General features: G+C 35.4%; 3 protein-coding genes across 4 annotated transcripts; 2 read left to right on the forward strand and 1 right to left on the reverse strand.

Annotated features, from left to right (window-relative positions):
- Positions 1-64: 64 nt before the first annotated feature.
- Positions 65-4,575, reverse strand: LOC103441000 (guanine nucleotide-binding protein alpha-1 subunit). 2 transcript variants are annotated; one of them, XM_008379699.4, is made up of 14 exons: positions 4,179-4,575; positions 3,477-3,583; positions 3,291-3,363; positions 3,029-3,066; positions 2,844-2,933; positions 2,604-2,675; positions 2,290-2,397; positions 2,047-2,148; positions 1,828-1,883; positions 1,385-1,519; positions 1,140-1,233; positions 948-1,007; positions 782-861; positions 65-398 (listed from the first exon to the last, which is right to left on the reverse strand). In XM_008379699.4, the coding sequence occupies exons 2-14, from the start codon at positions 3,537-3,539 to the stop codon at positions 221-223; spliced, it is 1,149 nt and encodes a 382-aa protein (XP_008377921.3). In that variant the 5' UTR covers positions 3,540-3,583; positions 4,179-4,575; the 3' UTR covers positions 65-220. The 2 variants fall into 2 exon arrangements, with proteins under 2 accessions (XP_008377921.3, XP_028962639.2); XM_029106806.2 differs by having other exon boundaries at positions 3,477-3,642; positions 4,179-4,544.
- Positions 4,576-9,183: 4,608 nt separating this feature from the next.
- LOC103440999 (serine/threonine-protein kinase RIPK-like) lies at positions 9,184-11,590 on the forward strand. Its single transcript, XM_008379697.4, has 6 exons — positions 9,184-9,324; positions 9,605-10,005; positions 10,273-10,408; positions 10,496-10,635; positions 10,857-10,980; positions 11,068-11,590. Exons 2-6 carry the CDS (start codon positions 9,607-9,609, stop codon positions 11,502-11,504), a joined length of 1,236 nt encoding a protein of 411 aa, XP_008377919.3. The 5' UTR covers positions 9,184-9,324; positions 9,605-9,606; the 3' UTR covers positions 11,505-11,590.
- Positions 11,591-14,605: 3,015 nt separating this feature from the next.
- LOC103421099 (G-protein coupled receptor 1-like) lies at positions 14,606-18,297 on the forward strand. The gene is made up of 9 exons (XM_008359135.4): positions 14,606-15,106; positions 15,479-15,510; positions 15,615-15,784; positions 15,979-16,073; positions 16,732-16,833; positions 16,936-16,992; positions 17,187-17,330; positions 17,466-17,536; positions 17,687-18,297. Exons 1-9 carry the CDS (start codon positions 14,924-14,926, stop codon positions 17,790-17,792), a joined length of 960 nt encoding a protein of 319 aa, XP_008357357.3. The 5' UTR covers positions 14,606-14,923; the 3' UTR covers positions 17,793-18,297.
- The last annotated feature ends 254 nt before the right edge of the window (positions 18,298-18,551 follow it).

Raw genomic sequence — 18,551 nt, forward strand, 5'->3', positions numbered from 1 at the left:
TGGGGCGGAAAGAATCGAATCAGGACCTCGAGCGCAAAGATGAATTCTCGTAAGCTATAAGTCCTTTGCAACAATCATTTTTATATGTTATAACATCTGTCATGACACTCGTTAAGTGGAACAGGATTTTAATTGCAAATATAAAATGCTAAAAATCAAGGAATCTGCTGAGGGTGATCAGAATGTCTTCTTCAAAATACAACTTGGTGTCCCCGGTCGGTCACAATAATCCGGCCTCGAAGAGATTTCTCCGTCTCAACGTCTCGTCTACGAGCTTGAAAGTCTTCTTCACAAGCTTCTGATCAAGGGCAGTGGTTCTGTAGATCTTAAACACCCTGTCTACGCGGTCAGGGGCCGTGCTCTGAAAGTACAGTTCCTCGAATTTCTTCTTCACAAACCTGAATGCAAACATTTACAATGTTTAGCTTTCTCGTTTATCGTAGATTGACTATGGTAACTAATCTATGCAAGAAGGTGAAGACAGATACTGGAGGTTTAGGAAAAGACGATGAAGTAGGTCCGGGGTTCGGCCACAAATAATCGAGTAGGTTTGTCCCTGTATTGGATGTATCAACGACAGTGTTTTTATGTGAAAATGATTGCAATATGGTGGTGAAGCTTTCAGACAGCTATAGGCCTTTTGGCAACAATTTGGACAAAAAGACAGGTTGGCAGAGTTTTCAGGGGCTCGCTATAGCTAAATACGTGCACGCGCACGCTTTAGTAATTTTCCTTTCATCAAAGCAAAGGACCACAACAAAGATGTAAAGTATATGCTTACTCATACGCATGTTCGATCTCTTGCTTTCCTGTTGACACCGGCTGGTAATCTTTGAACCACTCGCAGACGTTAAGTGGCACCTACACAAGGAAATTTCAACGGCCCATACAGGATGTTAGTTTGTTGCCATGAATGAAAAACCGTACACTGATTTATTAACTCTTACGTTTAGAACTTTCTTCTCGAATATATCGAATTTGTTTAAGAATAGCATGAACGACGTTTTCTGCACCCAAATAAAAAAAGAAAGAGAAGAAAAAAATGTTAAAGAGCCCACCCGGGTTAGAAGAAGAAATCTGTGCAACCGGCAAACCACACATGCGACACAAATTTGCAAGAAAATAGAAGAAATGAAAACCTCAAAACACGGTTGCTTCAAGACCCACTCAAAAAGTTCCTTTGTCTCCATCATTCGATTTTTGCTTTCATCCTCGAAGAGTGTTTGATCATACCTGAAACACAATCGTCAATAAAAAAATACTTCATCTCGGCAGAGGTATCTTTTAAAAAATGATTGGTGACTAGTCAAAGACCAGGATCATCACTACCACACTGCATGCCTATGATGATAAAGTGGATGATTGAAAGTAAGGATGATCTTACTCGCTAACTGCGGCACAAAATATTACAGCTGTAACGCCTTCAAATAGATGGATCCATTTCCTTCTCTCATTTCTCTGGCCTCCAACATCAAAGAGTCGATATACTTCACCGCTTTTCTTATTTTCTCCAACAGGGCTGCGAATCATAGTCATCAATGAGTAGTTTGTTAGAAACTTCAACGGTTCTATAAATGAGTCGCACAAAATAGAAATTTGTTGAAAATAAATGCATCATTCTAAAATGTGCACGGGTTACTAGAAAATCTTGAACTAAATTAAATTATATTGGCATCCCTAGGTTGAATTTCTACAAATTCAAGAATCAGCTGATTTAGAACTGATAATTGACCCGGTCAGGATAACAGTACAACTACAAATAAAATGTCAAAGTTTCGAGAAAAAGTCGACACAAGTCTTTATGAAATAAAAGAACAGAATAATTACCTGAACTGGATCTCTACGACACCAGTTGTACGAACTCTCGCATGAAGAACATCCTCCTGCAATACGAAAACATGCCACTTTAGAGCTATAAATTCGTAACTTTTCCACATTAGTGCAAGAAGTTCTTGTCATGCCTTAGCTACAAACCGACATACGTATAATATATTATAGTGCTTCATTGAATTTGAACAATGAGTTACAACTGTGATCTTTAGGTACCTTGGTTGGAACATAATCTGGGTCAGCTAATCTTTGAAGATTCTCCATGAAATAGTGGGCACAATCAGGAACTTGGAGTTCATTACCACGAGCACATGTTTCCTACAATTGTAGAGTGGGGGTGCTTCACTTAGAGCATTGGACAAAAGGCAAAAGCAAAAGTAAAAAATATCTGGATTTCAACACTAGGATTGATGTCAAACAAATGGTATATGTCAGTCAGTTGCACGAAGTAACAGCTACCTGAATTGCCACATCTTTCCAAAGAGTCTCTATATCCTGTGCAAGCTCTTTAGTGAGACATGGATAATCCAATCTGCTGCCAATTGTTGATAGTTTCTCTCCAATTTCCTAATAACGAATCCAAAATTCAATAAGACTCAAGCAAAGGACTGAAAAAGCCAAATTTTTTAAATAAAAGAAACTTGTGCATTAATTTTCAAGTATAAATCATATGTTAAGAAACGGTTAAATCAAAATCCGTCAACTTGTCTGCTAAATTAAAAGACAACATGAGAAAAGGCAATGTAATAGATAATCAAGGGATGAGCTCAAACCTTATTTTCACGGGATATTTCAAACGTTTCTCTGTCGTTCTGAGCAAGCTCCTTTGACCCATCATACAGTACCTATTCAACGATATCATGCATACGTTAGATAGAAGCATTACATTCAGATTCTTTTTCTCTGAATACAAGTCCACAAGATATATTTTCTTCTATAAAGAGTGGGCTCCAATACTCCTTATATAATGCAGAAAGGGAAATAACCAACACACCCTTTCAAGTATTGCGTACTTTTATGGTCTGATATACATTGGCATGGATGACTGAGATGTAGCTCTTGAGCTCGGACTCATCAAATCCAGTTTGAAACAAAAGCTTTATCTACAAATAGATCAAGTGTAACGAAAGTAAAAATATTTACGCTGTTAGTATAAAGGACAGTATACTTAAATACAGAAGCGTATACAATGTCTTACCTGCTTAAAAATTGTGGACTTCCCGGATTCCCCAGCACCTTAAAAAAAAAGGTTGATCATATTAGTTGTGGAACCGAAAACCATGGTTAATGAGAAAATTAAAGCTGTAATTCACGAAATGACCACGAAAATGCACCAGGTGCAAACTCATTAACATCAAACAGAAATACATACTAAAGTTATATTAGTTACTTCCCTGAGATTGGAAACCATCACCTCACAAAAAGTAAAGTTAACAAGAAACCCATTAAATGATATGTACCAAGTAGTAGAAGTTTCTGAATATGCTTTTCGGCCTTCGTTTCTTGTTCAATTCGCCTTTCAATTTCTGCAGTCTGGAAATGCACGCATTGACAATAAATTAGAGCCAAATCGTAAACGCAAAGTTGCTCCAGCAACTCTTGGTTAATAGCTTTACAAAATTTGTATTCTATCATGCATAATCCACCTGAGCATTCTCTTCGTCGTCCGCTTCGTCGTAATGTTTGCTTCTACTGCAGAGTATGCCCATATTTCGATCAAAATAGACAGCATAGACAGTGCACGACGAGTCTTCTGCAGGACGTGTACAAAGTATCTTCAATTCCCTTCCGAAAAATTTATATCAAAGGGACCTAATCACAAACCTTAAATGTCAATCAAGGGAGGCACTACAGAACATGGGCAGAAATCCCAAAAACAAAACAAAATATAACAAGTAAGATACAATGCCACCATCAATACAAAATTAAGAATAAACCCATCAGCCAAGGCCCAAGTTAGGCAAAGATAATTAGTTAGCAAATATTAACTACAAATTTGCATTTGGTCTACCTATAAATTGACAAATATATATTGTTTTCCTAACAATTTAGCTGGACACCAAACAAATTAAAAATAAAAAATTGCCCAATGCCCACCAACTAAAATAATTGACATTCCACAAAAAGGAAAGATTTTGAAAGCAACCCATCAAAGAAAACTAAATCCAAAAACAACCCAAAATCGTATTCAATCAAACTAACATCTTAATCCAGTCAAGCAAGATCAAAAGCAGAGATCTGTTCTCCCAGAAGAAAAAAAATCCCAAAAAAGCAAAGAGCAAAAGAAGAACAATACAGCACAAAAAGAAGAAGCTTTCAGTTAGTTAACCCTATGAAAAAGAAACCACCTTTCGTTTCTGGGCAGTGGAGTTTTGCACTGAAGCACCAGCAGCAGAAGCAGATTGAGCTGAATCGCAATTGCTTTTTGTATAAGTGCTTTTGTGTTAAACGTGGACAATAAATGGTGCTTTTGGGTGTGTATTTAAATCAGAATTTTAATAAAAACAGAGCCGAAAATTGGAATTTGAAACCAATGAATGTTGTGGGAATTGTATATAAATGTATGAAAAGTTATGAGGAAGCGAAATGGGTTATCGAAGTGTTTGCCAATTCTGGAAACAAAAAGGGAAAAAATAGAAAGAAAAAGAAAGAGCGCCGAAAGCTGCAGAGCTCTGTTTTCCTTCTCGGATGATTCTTCTCTCTTCTCTCACACTCTTCAGTCAAAGTTAGAAAAGACAGGCCCCAATTAAAAATTAAATATTATGTTATTATTTACATTTGTAAATAAAAAATTGGATTCTAATTTTTGTATTTTACGTAAAATAGTGTATATTATCTTCTTGGGAGAATAGACGGTCTGTTGACTGGACCGTACTAAGCTCGATAATATATTTAGACGATAAATTTTCGAAAATTCTCTTAAAAGTGAGACAAATTTTTATAAATTGTCATCTAATATTTTTGTTATAAAATTTTATGATGTTGGTATAAAAATTGATATTAAATTATGAGGTGACAGAAAGTCTATAATTTTTTTAATTAGTTTTGCAAATCATTTTGATACCTCTATTAGCTTTCTGTCAAACTTTTTGTTAGTACTAATATAACATACGAGCGAGTCTCACCTATTTAATCATATTACGGTACGTGAAAAATAAATTAATTTTTAATAATATTTAAAAACTAAAAGTGGAAAAGTTAAAAATAAAAATAAAAAGATGGATCGTTCATGGTGTATATTTTAGGGAGTTTGATTTGGAGTTAGGGACAAGATTGCCGGTTGCCACCAAAATGGTGGGTCATGGAGTCATAAGGGGATGCTAGTAGCTTCTCCCATCCTTATCCTTAAAAAGGTTTGTGACATTAATTATATTTTGGCATATGATTTGCCAGCCTATCCATCATGGATTGGAATGAAACTTTTTGTGTTAAAAGACCTTGGTTTAGGGGAGAGATTCCCTCAAGATCTCTCCCACCAAATCTTAGAGATCCAAAGATCTGGATTTGTGAAATTTGATCAAACGGCTACAAATATGAGGCCCTTCTAAAAGTTATAATAATTATAACCGTTTGATTAAATTTCAAGGGTCCGAATCTCCGGATCCCTAGAATTTGGTGGGAGAGATCGGGAGGAGATCTCTTCCCCTTGGTTTATTCTTCTGAATAAACTATCGTTTGACATCCTAATCGATTATTTCAGTTGAAATTAACATTGACACTCTGAATTATTTTTTTGGTAAATTAACTCTTAAACCATTTGGAATAAACCAACTAAGATCTCATAGATTCAATGAAATTTCATCTACTTTGCCGTTAAATATTGGCACGATTTTACCCTTAAATGTAAATCATGTGCTCATCATGTGCTCATCATGTGCTCATCATGTGCTTGTATTTGATGGCAAACTAGAATATCATTAAATCTAACAATGAGGAGTTAATTGGCTAATTTCAAATAGATCATAGCGGGTAATTTACCAAAAACATAATTCAGGTGACCAACTTAAACTAGGGTAGTAGTTCAGGAGGTCAAACGACAATTTACTCTTTATTCATTTCATCCATGTGACGAGTACAATTCATAATTCATTTAAATATTGAGAAGGATAGTATCACTAAAATAATCATTAGGAATAAAAACTCGTTTTTGTTTGAAGGGGACTAAAAATTATTATGTATCCAATTCCCCTGACATGTTACAACAAAACTATGTTATCATAATTATACACTTGAACTTCTAAGGTCAGTTTGCAATTTTAATCAATTTGCTTATACTTTTTAAAATTTTTGTTACGAATTTTCATCTTGTACTCCCTCAATTTTTACTTTATATTTTATTACCACAAACAAATTGAGAAGAAACATTTCGAAGTGCCAATAATATTCCAAAAATAAATACTTGTTTGCTCTAAAAATGAAATTGGGCTGACTGAATGATACAGACAAGTGAGCCATAGTTGGGTCGGGTATAAGTCCATTGGGCCAAACAAAATTTTGAACTGTTCTTTGCAATAATTTTAGAAATTTTACCGGTGCGATGGTAAAACAATTTTATTGGGTTGGTGCTTTATTTAAAGAAATTTTAACAAAACATTTTTGATATTGTTCACTTTTAACAAAAATTACATTTTTACTTTAAAAAATCACTACTGGTACTATTCACTTACATCACCTTTTTGTCATTTTGATTAAAACTCAAAGTTTTTAAGTCATTTTCATTAGTTTTCCTTTTATTTAATCGCATGTGATTTTGATAGATTCTAACATTTTTATAGTGCTTAAAAAGCGTTGTTGCCACTTAGTATTACGATTTAATGGTATTCCTTTTCACTTATAAGTGAGAGGTCTTAGGTTCGATGATCGCCAAAGACGAATTTGAAACACATTATTGTTAGCTCATTGTGAGGCTAAGCGCACACCTTCCCTTTAGTGTAGATAATCTTGTTTGTTCCAAAAAAAAAAAAAATACTTTTTATGCCTTCTAGATGATTTGAAATATTTTTGGATTTGATGATTGGTGGTTAATTTTTGAATAGGTGAGAAATTAAATTCCTCGAGGTTATATGATAATTTGGAAATCACATGAGATGAAAGTAAAGGTCATTACGAGTCTGTTTCATTTTTTAAATTAATATTTGGAGCACAAAACAAATGGTCATTTGTCACGGTGGTGGAAAGGTATTGTGGCGTTGCATGACAGAGTGAGTTCAAACTCAGTCGGTGACTAATCTAACATCTAACATCATACAAGTGCAATATCCGTCGGTGGCTAATCTAACAAAATATATCGTTTGACCAAAAAAAAATGTTTGGAGCCTGAATAAGTTTTGAGTGAATTTTTGGATTTAACAGATGATGAGTGGTTGATTTCTACGTGCCAACAGCTGGAAACGCTGTTGGGGGTATTATTGGGAATTGGATCCGCTCTGGACCTTAGTGTCTGGAGCCTAAGGATCAACTTATATGGGCCGCATAAATTGAATCCAACGGTCTTCATTAACTCATTTTGTTTGCCCACCAGACACAAACCAACAACTCTGGTTTCTTTTACACTAAGTTGCATCCTAGATGAATTGATCCTTAGGTTCCAGACACTAAGGTCCGGAGTGAATCCAATTCCGTATTATTGTACTAAGATGACACGTGGCAAGTGTGATCAAACAAAGAGAAATCAGAATTTTTCTCTTTGTCTTGCCACTTGGCATTGACAAGCCACCATTGGACTGAAGAGAAAAGTACAAGGAGAAGAAGGTGGATCATATCAGATGGAAATAAGACCATGGGACGTCATTGCATGTATACTTTACTATATAGTTAGGAACAAGTCGTTTTATTTTTCTTTTTTTTTTGACATTTAATTGATAATATAATGTGTGACAAACTAAGATCTAAATGTGGTTGACACATGGCAACAACCCACCCATGACTTAATTCTGTCTCGAAAGAATTTGGGTTTCAGTAATATGGCACCTACTACAACTTTGAATTCGTATATAGTGATGGAAAAAGCAAGGAGAGAGGGATCAAAGGAAGGTTTTAACCATATTAAAGGGAAAATCAAAACCGATATTGCACGCAAGGAACTTAGTTATACCGCGATTCAAATCGTTCAATTTTGTGTGGAGCGATCATGAGTCAACTTATTATATGAATATTTTGCGCATGATTAGTTTCGGATAATAAAATTTTAAGTACCTCGTAATAAAGTTTGCATGGATTGAATTATGTATGATTGATTCTAGTATTTTATTATTTGTAAAAGTAGAACATCGTTTTTTTAGATCATAACTATTATCATTCTTGCAACTAGTTTAATAATTTTTCGATGTAATTTTGCTGCTCATGAGGTGGCTTCGTTTGCTACCAAGCATGGCGATGAGTTTCCTTGGGATGAGATTAGCCTGGATTTTTTATTTAATATTTTTGCAGCAGATATAAACCTTGCCATTTGGCTGTAATAAATTTCTATCTTTTCGACAAAAAAAAAACGTTGATTTGTATTATTTAGGTTTGGGATAATTAATTTTAATGTAGAATCTACTATTTTTTTTTTTTTTTTTGTTCTTTATGAGTGAGTAAACGCATGATATGTCAAAAAGAGAATTATATATACCTCAGATACTCATTCCCTACACGTAAACATGTCCCAAACGTAATATGCTCATAACTAATTAAACTGTCATTTTTCAAAGCATGCGCGAGGAGTTTGGTAAAATTCCCATGAATTTGAACGCTAATAGTTGCAGGTAGATTGATTTGTTCACCCCCTTCCCTCCCTTTTGACTATGACATCTTCGGCACCTTCCAGTTTTTACCAGCTTCATCAATTCGCATGCATGACTCGACTCTGACTGACTACGAGACATATACGTATAACGTATTAGACTTGTAGATGACATGCATCATATTATTAATCTGTAAATTAAGCAATCTCGACATGCTTGAAGGTAATTAAGTACTCAGACATTTTTAAATTCCTGCATGCATGCCAATCCTTATCTGATCTTGACGTGCTAACACCTTATTAACCTAAATAATTCAGCACTGCCAAACTGACCTACCCCGCAAGGCATGATAATTAAATTTAAAAACGAAAAAAAAGTATAATCCCATGGATTTTAGGTTAGAGTGGATGTGATACCGCTATGCACTCGAACTCGTTCTTTATCTTAGAGATCGCTTGTATTAGAAGTATAACTCCATAGAGTCTTTTATATATATCAAGTAATACGTATAACTCCATGTATAGTTTGTATGAATTTCCAAATCCTATAAAATCTATTGCTATTAAAATCTTCCTAAATCTTAGGTTGACTACAACCCTAAACATTGCCAGTTTATTATTGGAATTTTGGAAATTACACCCCTAAACATTGCCAGTTTATATTCTGGAAATTAGGACTTTTTAAAACTGGACCACTTGTTTGGTGCTGATGTAGTCTGTAAAGCTGGTTTCTCAATTTGCTAATGGAGTCTGGTGTACAAGTCAAAGAGGTAGGCAAGTGATTAGCCGTCCCTAAAAGGCTACAAAGCAGCACATGGTTTGGTAGAATTGTTACATATAGAATATATAATCCCCTGTATAAATTCTAATTATTTATATAAGGATATGCATGCATAGATATATACATAAACATATACATATATATATATATATATATATATATATATATATTTGTGTGTGTATATATAATAGCAGCCTTCACGTTCGTATAACAACTTCCTCATCAATACAACAAATTAATTAATCTCCAAATCTTTTTTTTCCCTCAAGATATGACTAGAACGAAAATCCTCACATGGAAATGCATTATCCTAGGCTGTTACAAGAGCACTACAGATCCAGAGAGCCGCCTGCCGCAGCCAGTTCTAAAGCAAACCCCTTTGCTGCAGCCGAGAGTCTCCATCTCGGATGTAAGCGATGATCCGAGCTCGACTCTCTTCGCAGACGATCTCTCCAACCCCCTCATCGGCCTCAACCTTCACGTGTTTTCGCTCGTGGAGCTTGGAATTGTCACAAGAAATTTTTCACGTAGTCGTCTACTCGGGGAAGGTGGGTTTGGACCAGTGTTCAAAGGGTTTGTTGGTGACAAGCTTAGGCCTGGATTGAAGGCTCAGCCCGTGGCTGTCAAGCTGTTGGACTTGGATGGTTTGCAAGGCCACAAAGAATGGCTGGTTTGTTTCCTACATGTGTATATATTTCGCGTCTAAAATGATTTTTGCACTCTTATTTTCTTCTCCATCCTTCTTTCTTTTTTCTTAATTGTATGATTGAATAAAATGAAGGAAAATAACAAAAAAAAAAAAAAAGGGGAGGAGAGTGTTGATCAAGGAGAAATTGAGAATGTGAAAATCACTACGCTTGAATGTTTGAATTTTAAATGACCATAATGGCCTTCTTCAGTTAAATGGCATTGCATTTTTTTTTCTCTTTGTTTGTAGGCAGAGATTATATTTCTTGGGCAACTGAGGCATCCAAATCTTGTGAAGCTGATTGGATATTGTTGTGAAGACGAGCAAAGGCTTCTAGTTTATGAATACATGGCAGGAGGAAGCTTAGAAAATCAACTCTTCAGAAGTGAGTTGTTTTTCCATTTTTTCTTGAAAAAACTTGTGTTCATTAATCAGCTCCAAAGTTTGTTCAACAAGTACTATAAAAATGCAGGTTATTCCACTCCTCTGTCGTGGTCGAAAAGAATGAAAATCGCCATTGGGGCAGCGAAGGGCCTTGCATTCCTCCATGAAGCAGATCACAAGCCTGTCATAATCCGAGATTTCAAGACTTCAAACATTCTGCTGGAATCTGTATGTTCTTTCGGAACTCCCTTACATTTTGCTGATGTATATGTGATCTTTGTCACTTCTTTTTTCATGCTACATAAGTCTAAAAAAGTCCAAAACAACTAAGCAATAATCGAACGTGACTCTATCATCATGAGTAATAGGATGCAAACATTCAGGAGACTCATTCAAAAACTGCAAAATAGTTGTAAGATTGAATTTGAATTAATTTGTCCCCCTTCCAGGATCATACAGCTAAACTTTCAGATTTCGGGTTAGCAAAGGACGGTCCAGAAGGAGAAGACACACATGTAACAACACGTAGAATAGGGACACAGGGGTATGCAGACCCTGAATACATCATGACTGGTAAGCCAATCAAGTTTAGTACTTAATTAGTTGTTTAGACTCTCATTAGTCATAAACTAATCAAGTTTAGTACTTAATTGATTAAAGGTTGCTTGACGACCAAGAGTGATGTCTATAGTTTTGGAGTTGTTCTACTAGAGCTATTGACAGGTAAACGGTGCATAGATAATAGCCGTCCCAAACGCGAACAGAACCTTGTGGAGTGGGCAAAACCTCGCCTGAAGGACCCCAGAAAGCTCGACCAGATTATAGACCAGATGATGGAGGGACAGTATTCAACACGAGGGGCTCGAAAGGCGGCTGCATTGGCTTACAGTTGCTTGAGCCACAATCCAAAGCAAAGGCCTAGGATGAGTGATGCGGTTGTGATCTTGGAGGGTCTTCACGACTTCAATGAAGGGTTAGTTGTTAGGCCATTTGTTTATGTAGCACCAAATGATGAGGATAGTAATAGTAGCATCAAAACCATTGTAACAGCATCTCCAAATGAGATGTCAAATTTAAAACATGAAAATGATATTTGATGGCTTAGAGAATCTCCAAAGGAGAAGTCAAAAAGTCTATCAGAAATAACAACAAAAAAAGCAGCTTCAATGTTTTATAACCGAAATGCCAATTCCTACGTAACATGACATGGATTGACATCAAAGGTGGTTGCTGTCAAATTTGACAGAAACTCCAAATCTATTTTTAGTGGTTAATAAATGTCTTTTTTTACCATTTTTATCATTATTTTTTGTTCTAGAAAGATTTATTACAATTGTAAAAATTAAATAATGCAATAAATAATAGTTAAATAATATATCGGGTGGAGAACACAATTAAAAAAAAAGTGCCACATAAGCCTTCAAATTTAAATTTTATATTTAAAATTTGACATCTCCTTTGAAAATGTTCTTATCTGGCAATTTGACATTTGCCCCACCCGATATGTTAAATAATAATGTGATTCTATAATTTTTTTCATCTTTTTGTGCGGTTCAATTATTGAGACAATCAATCTAATGCATGGAATACACAACAATATTTATTATATAGTTCATCACATTTATTAATAATTTGTTAAATGAATTTGATAGCAGAAGGTTTTGTTTTCAATTGGCTTTGCGCTACGTAAGAAACTGAAGGCTTGGTTGGAGAAAGTTTGCTGCTATTTTTTACTGTCACATGTCTATGTGGCAGCTTTGACATCTCATTTAAAATTGCTCAAACAAGTGAGACAAAAAATTTAACAAAAATAATAATAATTGCATTGATTGAGAGAAAAAGAAAGGAATTCAAGTTTTCAAAGTAATATTGTAATTTGCAAAGAACATTGTTTGGTTTTTACGGGTAAGGAACTACATTTTTTCCTGACCTGCAACTTACAAGTTGAAATGTACACTAAAGTGACTCGTTAAAGTACAAAAAATTAAAGTTTAAATACTCGTGTCAAACGAACATTTTGACTTCTTATCTATAATGAGTCATTCTTAATGACTTACAAATTATTAATCGACGTGTACTAAAACGATTCATTAAAAACATAAAATGAAAAGTTTATGCACTCCTATCAAAATAAATATTGCTTGGCTTCTTTCGTGTTGTGAGCGTAATTCTTCATAACCTGCAAATCACAAACTGACATAAATAAACATTGTAATCACTTGCTAAAACTGTGAGAAAAGTTTATGCACACGTGTCAAACTGTGATTCACTATAGGAAGAAATGTCATTTTTGTTCACAAACTAAAATAATGATATCATGTCGACTAATGATCCAGGATTAAAAAAAAGGAAACACTTGAGAATAGACCAATACCTAATCACATATATCTTAATCAAGGCAGATTCCCCAAGTTCCAAACAAAATATTTTACAAGAGAAGAACGCAGACCCCTCCTTTTCTGATTACGTCCTCACAGTAATCTCAGGAATTTCCACAACTGCCCCACCGATTCCTCGCTAGGGAATAGTATCCTCTCTCCGGATTCATTTCCTTCGGATCTTTTTTAATCATGTCCGTTCAACTGAAAATCGAATTGTCAGGATTTAATTCTTTGTCCACCTTTACCTTCATTTTCTCTCATTCATCTTCTTCCATCTTCACCTTCTCCTGTTTATCTTCTTCCTTGTTCACCTTCTCTTGTTCATCTTCTTCCCCATCTCTCTCTTCAGCTCCAAAATTAAAAGATTCGAAAGATCCGGATGGAAGGAATACAGAGAGAATCCAGTCCCTGGCTACCTTGAAAACTATCCTTCCCAAAGAGGAGCCTAACTTCAATATTTTTTTAATATTCACCATAATAAAATTATAAATTAAATGAGAATGTCTTTTTCTGGATGTTCCTTTTGTGTATAATTAAGTTAACAGTGAAAAAATTAGTTAGAAATTATTAGGGGTTTCTTTCAGGAGAGAATATACTTTGAGGACTAAATTGAAGAACTGGTTAACTACCACCACTTGACGTGAGATAAAAGCATATGACACTTCTTTGAAAAAAGTTTCACATGATGGGTTATATATTCCCTTTCAGAAGTCTAAAATGGTGAAATTTTGGACTCGTTTAAATGCTTTTTTTTTAGTAGAAAACATTTCTGTTCATAATCATTTTAAAAGAACTCACTAAAAGTGTTTATTAAAAATTCAATAGGCGATTTTGGATACAACAAAATGTTTTTCATGGAGAAGTATCTAATGGGCAATTTTTTTTCAGAAATATAAGTGCTTTTAGATTTATGTCAAAAGCAATTCGAAAGTGTTTTTAGTCTTTCCAAAGCAATCTCAAATAAGGTTATTAGAAGTGGTTATGCATGGAGCCTTTTACCCACACGGACCATGCTTTTGTTAGAAGCGTTTGTGGTAAAAGCACATGGATGCTTCTCTAAAAAGTATTCAAAAGTGCTTTCCATCTTTAACTTTTTTTTGTTAAACAAATCATAAACATTTCAGTTTTAAATAAATGATCAAATTCAAAAGTGATTCATGCGCATAACTATTACTTCTTGTATGAAACATTTTAATTAAAATCTAAAGCATTTTTCATAAAAGTGATTTTAGTCATTTCAAAATTATCGAAACAAGTTCTTAACTTCCTGAAAGCAAATCTCAAAAGTCATTAGAAGTGGTTATGCATGAAGCTTTTTACCCACACCATGCTTTTTTGGAAGAGCTTGCGGTACAAGCACGTCGATGCTCATCTTAAAAGTATTGAAAAGTGCTTTCCACCTTTAACCTTTTTTATTAAACATAAACATTTTTGTTTTATAAAAAAACTTTTAATCATTTTAAAACCACTCTTAAATAGACCACAAGCATAAACACAATACAATCGCCAAAAATACAAAACAAGTTTGTGCATATTCTCATAATCTCATTAAACTAAAAGTTGCAATAGCTTATGATAATGACTTGATAAATAAACTAAATTACATTGTACTATTCAGTCAAATAAATATCCACTAGTGGTTAAGGACGAATTTCACGCTCGTATTTCACATGACACGTTCGATCTTGGCACTGGTGAATCACACGATGATGACGAGAAAGAGGCTGAAATGCCTCTGAGTCTTTTTGGTGCCTAAAAAACTAGATTATCGTGGCAAAGCCACCAACTAATCCTCTTTTTCAATAAAAATAAATAAATGATCCAATTCATATGCATATAGTTTAATTTATGAAAGCAGCCCAAAATGGTCACAACAAAATTCAAATTGACACATTTGCCCACATGAATCATATTGCATACAAATCGACAGCAGTCTAAAATTGTAATTAAACATGTAAACAACACAAACTCCTTCGCCTGTAAGATTCGAACGCACGCCGAACCATAAAGCGACCACTGCCGTCAAAACACGAAACGGAGCGTTTTGAAGTTTCTGTACCGACAAATTCAGAGACTGAGGGAGGGCCAGTATTCGAGACTGTATTGGCGTGATCGGAAGAGAGTGGGTGAAGAAAATGGCGACGACGGGGCAAGTCGCCGGAGGTCTGACGGCGTACGATCGCCACGTCTTGATGGCAGTAAACGCCGGAGCGGCGAGCCTATCGTTCGTTGGGTCGGGGTTCATCGTCCTCTGCTACGTCCTCTTCAAAGAGCTCCGCAAGTTCTCCTTCAAGCTCGTCTTCTACCTCGCGCTCTCCGTACGAATTCTTTCTCTCTCTCTCTCTCTCTCTAGAATTTGCTGAAAATAATAGGAATTGATTGCGTTGTTAAATCTAATTGCCGGTGACGTGGTGTGTTCTGTATCTGGAAACTTGTAAAAACTCGAAAATTGAAACAAAATATATAGAAATTAGCATTTAATTTGATATAGAATCGCTAGAAAATGTGAAGCTCTTAGCTTTAGATAGTGGATTTACCTTGATGACTTGAGCCTGAAGGATTCGGGATAAATTTTCGGAAAATTTAGGGTTTAGGGCTTTGTTGTTCTCCAGTTTTTAACTTAAATTTTGAGTAAAATAGAAGCAGAAAAGAAAAACCAACTTTAATGTTATTGCTATTTTGGAATGCAGGATATGCTTTGTAGCTTCTTCAGCATGGTTGGGTAAGCTCAATTTTCTCTCCCAGACAAGTGCATTTAGATAATGTAACAGTTTTTATCTGATTCGGGTTCAAAGTGATTAGAAAGTAAGTTGCTTTCGTGCGCAGGGATCCATCGAGAGGATTTTTCTGTTACTCGCACGGCTATAGCACTCATTTCTTCTGTGTAGCGTCTTTCTTATGGACTACCACGATTGCTTTTACACTCCACCGTACGGTTGTTAGACACAAAACTGATGTTGAAGATATGGAGGCAATGTTTCATTTGTATGTTTGGGGTATGACTTTGTTATCTGTTATTGAAAGATCTCTCATTTTACTTTCAGTGATGCAGAGTTAGCTTCTTTTTTTCTGAATGATTGATTCTGATTTCGTTTTTGGATTTCTATCTTCATAATGCATCATGCTATTAGTTATATTTAATTTGTGAAGCGCATTAGAGTTCAGTTGCTTCTTTTTTTCCTCTTCACAGGGACTTCATTAGTTGTGACGGTTGTGCGCTCTATTGGTAATAACCACAGCCACCTGGGTACATGGTGTTGGTCACAATCAGGGCGTAGTGGAAAGGTGAAACATACTACTTATTGGTTGAAATGTTTTAGTTTTCCAGACTGCAGGATCTACAATTCTTCTGCAAATTACAACAACTCCTTGAACCTCGTTTTTGGTTGTTTGGTTATTACTGTAGTGCAACGTGCGTGTATAAAAAGATAGAGGAGAAGTGAGGAGTTTTATGATGTCTGGGAGAATATTTTTAATGTCAAACCTGCTGTCATCAATAATGTATTGATTGATTTGTTGGTCAGATACCATAACTTTGGATTAAACATGTAATAACCGATGATAATGGGGTAAAATCTGTGCCCCACTCGTGGTAGTAACTGCATTAACAACAGTATCTGTACTTAGACCAAAATTGATCATGAAGATTTATTAATGTTTTTATGTGTGGTTCTTTGCATCTTAATAGTTGCATTTCATCAATTCTCGATATTTGTACTACTTATAGATTCTAATTTCTATAGTAACCTGTATCTTTACAACCTTACATACGATAACAAAACTAATAATTCATTTATGTAATACCTTGCAAGTGTAAGCATCGTTTGTATTAAAACTACCTCGTCATTGTTGTGCAATTCCCCCATTTGGATTTCTGACTATAGCCGCCTGATGTATTTAAGTTTTCTTTACTGCACTCTAATTTTCCCACCCATTTTTACAGGCACTTCACCTCATAACATTTTATATGCCACTCTGGGGTGCAATTCTTTACAATGGTTTTACATACTTTCAAGTGATAAGCATGCTGAAGAATGCAAGACGTGTATGTATTCCCGGTATCATTTCTTTTTCTTTTTTTTCAAAAACATAATTTCCTTTTGCTTTTACACTTGTTGAGATCGTAGTTCTGGTTTGGAAATTATAGATGGCAGCTGGCATGTCAGACCGGGCTTACCAATCAGATGCTAGAGCAGACATGAAGGTATATTGTGCTGCAACTGATTTCCTAGGGTCAGACTCAGACTGTGTTCCCATATATAGAGGCATAGAAATCCGTAAAAATCTATATTTATTTATCCCTTTTTTGTAGTCTTATATTTCGTGTATGTTAGATCATTTAAATGTACATCCAATAGCGGTTCATCTTAATTGTTTTCCATTGCTTTCATTCAACAGGCTTTGAACCGGTGGGGGTACTATCCGCTCATCCTGATAGGATCATGGGCTTTTGGCACAATCAACCGCATTCATGACTTTATTGAACCAAGTCATAAAATATTTTGGCTCTCAGTTCTTGATGTTGGGACAGCTGCACTCATGGTAACTTACTAATTTTGTATGGCAAATTGGGCATTTTGTGTTTCGAAGAACATTGGTCATGTATAATTGACGGCTACTTTACTAGTTTTTTTTTTTATCATCCTGATAAGACATCTATTACTTTCATACTTATAGGGCTTGTTCAATTCAATAGCTTATGGCTTGAACTCCTCAGTGCGACGGGCAATATATGAAAGATTGGATTTGTAAGTCACAGTTGCTTTGTGTTTTTTCCAATTATCAACCTCTTAATAGCTAAAGATCGGATTTTACTGTGATCACTGTTGTAGAGTTTTTAATATCGGGTTTAAGATGCAGTATTCTTAACTAAATGGGTTGTGTTTGGAAACCATTAGGTTTTGGCCAGACAGGCTTAAAAGATGGTTCCCCAACAGTTCAAAGTTTAGGAACCAAGAGCAAGAGAGTGAACTAGTGGCGCTGAAAATTGAAGATCAGCACTAGCAAGCTGGACATATTTGACTTGCCGATTTTTTCAACATTGTCCCATTAACTTAACTGAGCGTGGAATGAACGGAAGAGGAACACAGCGATGCACATCAGTGAAGGGTCGATTGCTCTCCTCCTCTCCATGGCAATTCCGAGGTGACTAACAACTTCAAATTCTACTTGTTCCATATTGAGACTGATTGAAACTGTTGTGGTAGATGTATCCGTAGATGGGTTGGTTCGAGTAGAACTTCGTGTAGAAGTTGTGATTATATGCAAAGCTGGATTTGTCAAGGTGTACAATTTACCTGTAGAGAAAAGTCTTGATTGATCTTTGATTAGGAATTGTCCCAAACTTTTCACTGTTATTGTCATGTATTCAGATTCCGACCGACGTCAATCCAAAAATTGGACGATTCAAATTTGAAGTCTGTAATTCCGAAATCAAGAACGGAAATGAAATGCATCTGAAAATTCAGAAAAAAATTGAATTCCAAAATTACGATTTTCTGGTTAGAAATTTTTTGAAGTGGAATTGTATTTCTGATTCAACCCGGCCGGAAATGCCTATAAACTCCGGTTGTGCGTTGTTAGTTTCGGATGAGGATTCTCTGCATGTTTTTTGGGGTGCATGATTATGCAAGGTTTTTAATCCCAGCCATTAAAACTCATTAGACGGTTCAGATTGCACCAACATGTTAATTTCTGATGCTATTTCTCACACCTTTTTTTACTTTCTACACGCCTGTGTTAATTTATGTCATTTGATCGTTT

This window comes from Malus domestica, chromosome 08 (assembly GCF_042453785.1).
Source record: "Malus domestica chromosome 08, GDT2T_hap1".
In the NCBI taxonomy this organism is placed as follows: Eukaryota; Viridiplantae; Streptophyta; class Magnoliopsida; order Rosales; family Rosaceae; genus Malus; species Malus domestica.

What these genes read in the sequence shown, in the direction of transcription:
- LOC103441000 (XM_008379699.4), bottom strand. Translation starts at nt 3,539, where the DNA reads ATGGGCATACTCTGCAGTAGAAGCAAACATTACGACGAAGCGGACGAC. An exon ending in AGTCCACAATTTTTAAGCAG is followed by an intron (nt 2,934 to 3,028) that starts GTAAGACATTGT and finishes ATCTATTTGTAG; the next exon opens with ATAAAGCTTTTGTTTCAAAC. An exon ending in TTTTGTGCCGCAGTTAGCGA is followed by an intron (nt 1,234 to 1,384) that starts GTAAGATCATCC and finishes ATTGTGTTTCAG; the next exon opens with GTATGATCAAACACTCTTCG.
- LOC103440999 (XM_008379697.4), top strand. Translation starts at nt 9,607, where the DNA reads ATGACTAGAACGAAAATCCTCACATGGAAATGCATTATCCTAGGCTGT. An exon ending in CAAACATTCTGCTGGAATCT is followed by an intron (nt 10,636 to 10,856) that starts GTATGTTCTTTC and finishes TCCCCCTTCCAG; the next exon opens with GATCATACAGCTAAACTTTC. An exon ending in CCCTGAATACATCATGACTG is followed by an intron (nt 10,981 to 11,067) that starts GTAAGCCAATCA and finishes AATTGATTAAAG; the next exon opens with GTTGCTTGACGACCAAGAGT.
- LOC103421099 (XM_008359135.4), top strand. Translation starts at nt 14,924, where the DNA reads ATGGCGACGACGGGGCAAGTCGCCGGAGGTCTGACGGCGTACGATCGC. An exon ending in TGCTGAAGAATGCAAGACGT is followed by an intron (nt 16,834 to 16,935) that starts GTATGTATTCCC and finishes TGGAAATTATAG; the next exon opens with ATGGCAGCTGGCATGTCAGA. An exon ending in TTGGGACAGCTGCACTCATG is followed by an intron (nt 17,331 to 17,465) that starts GTAACTTACTAA and finishes TCATACTTATAG; the next exon opens with GGCTTGTTCAATTCAATAGC.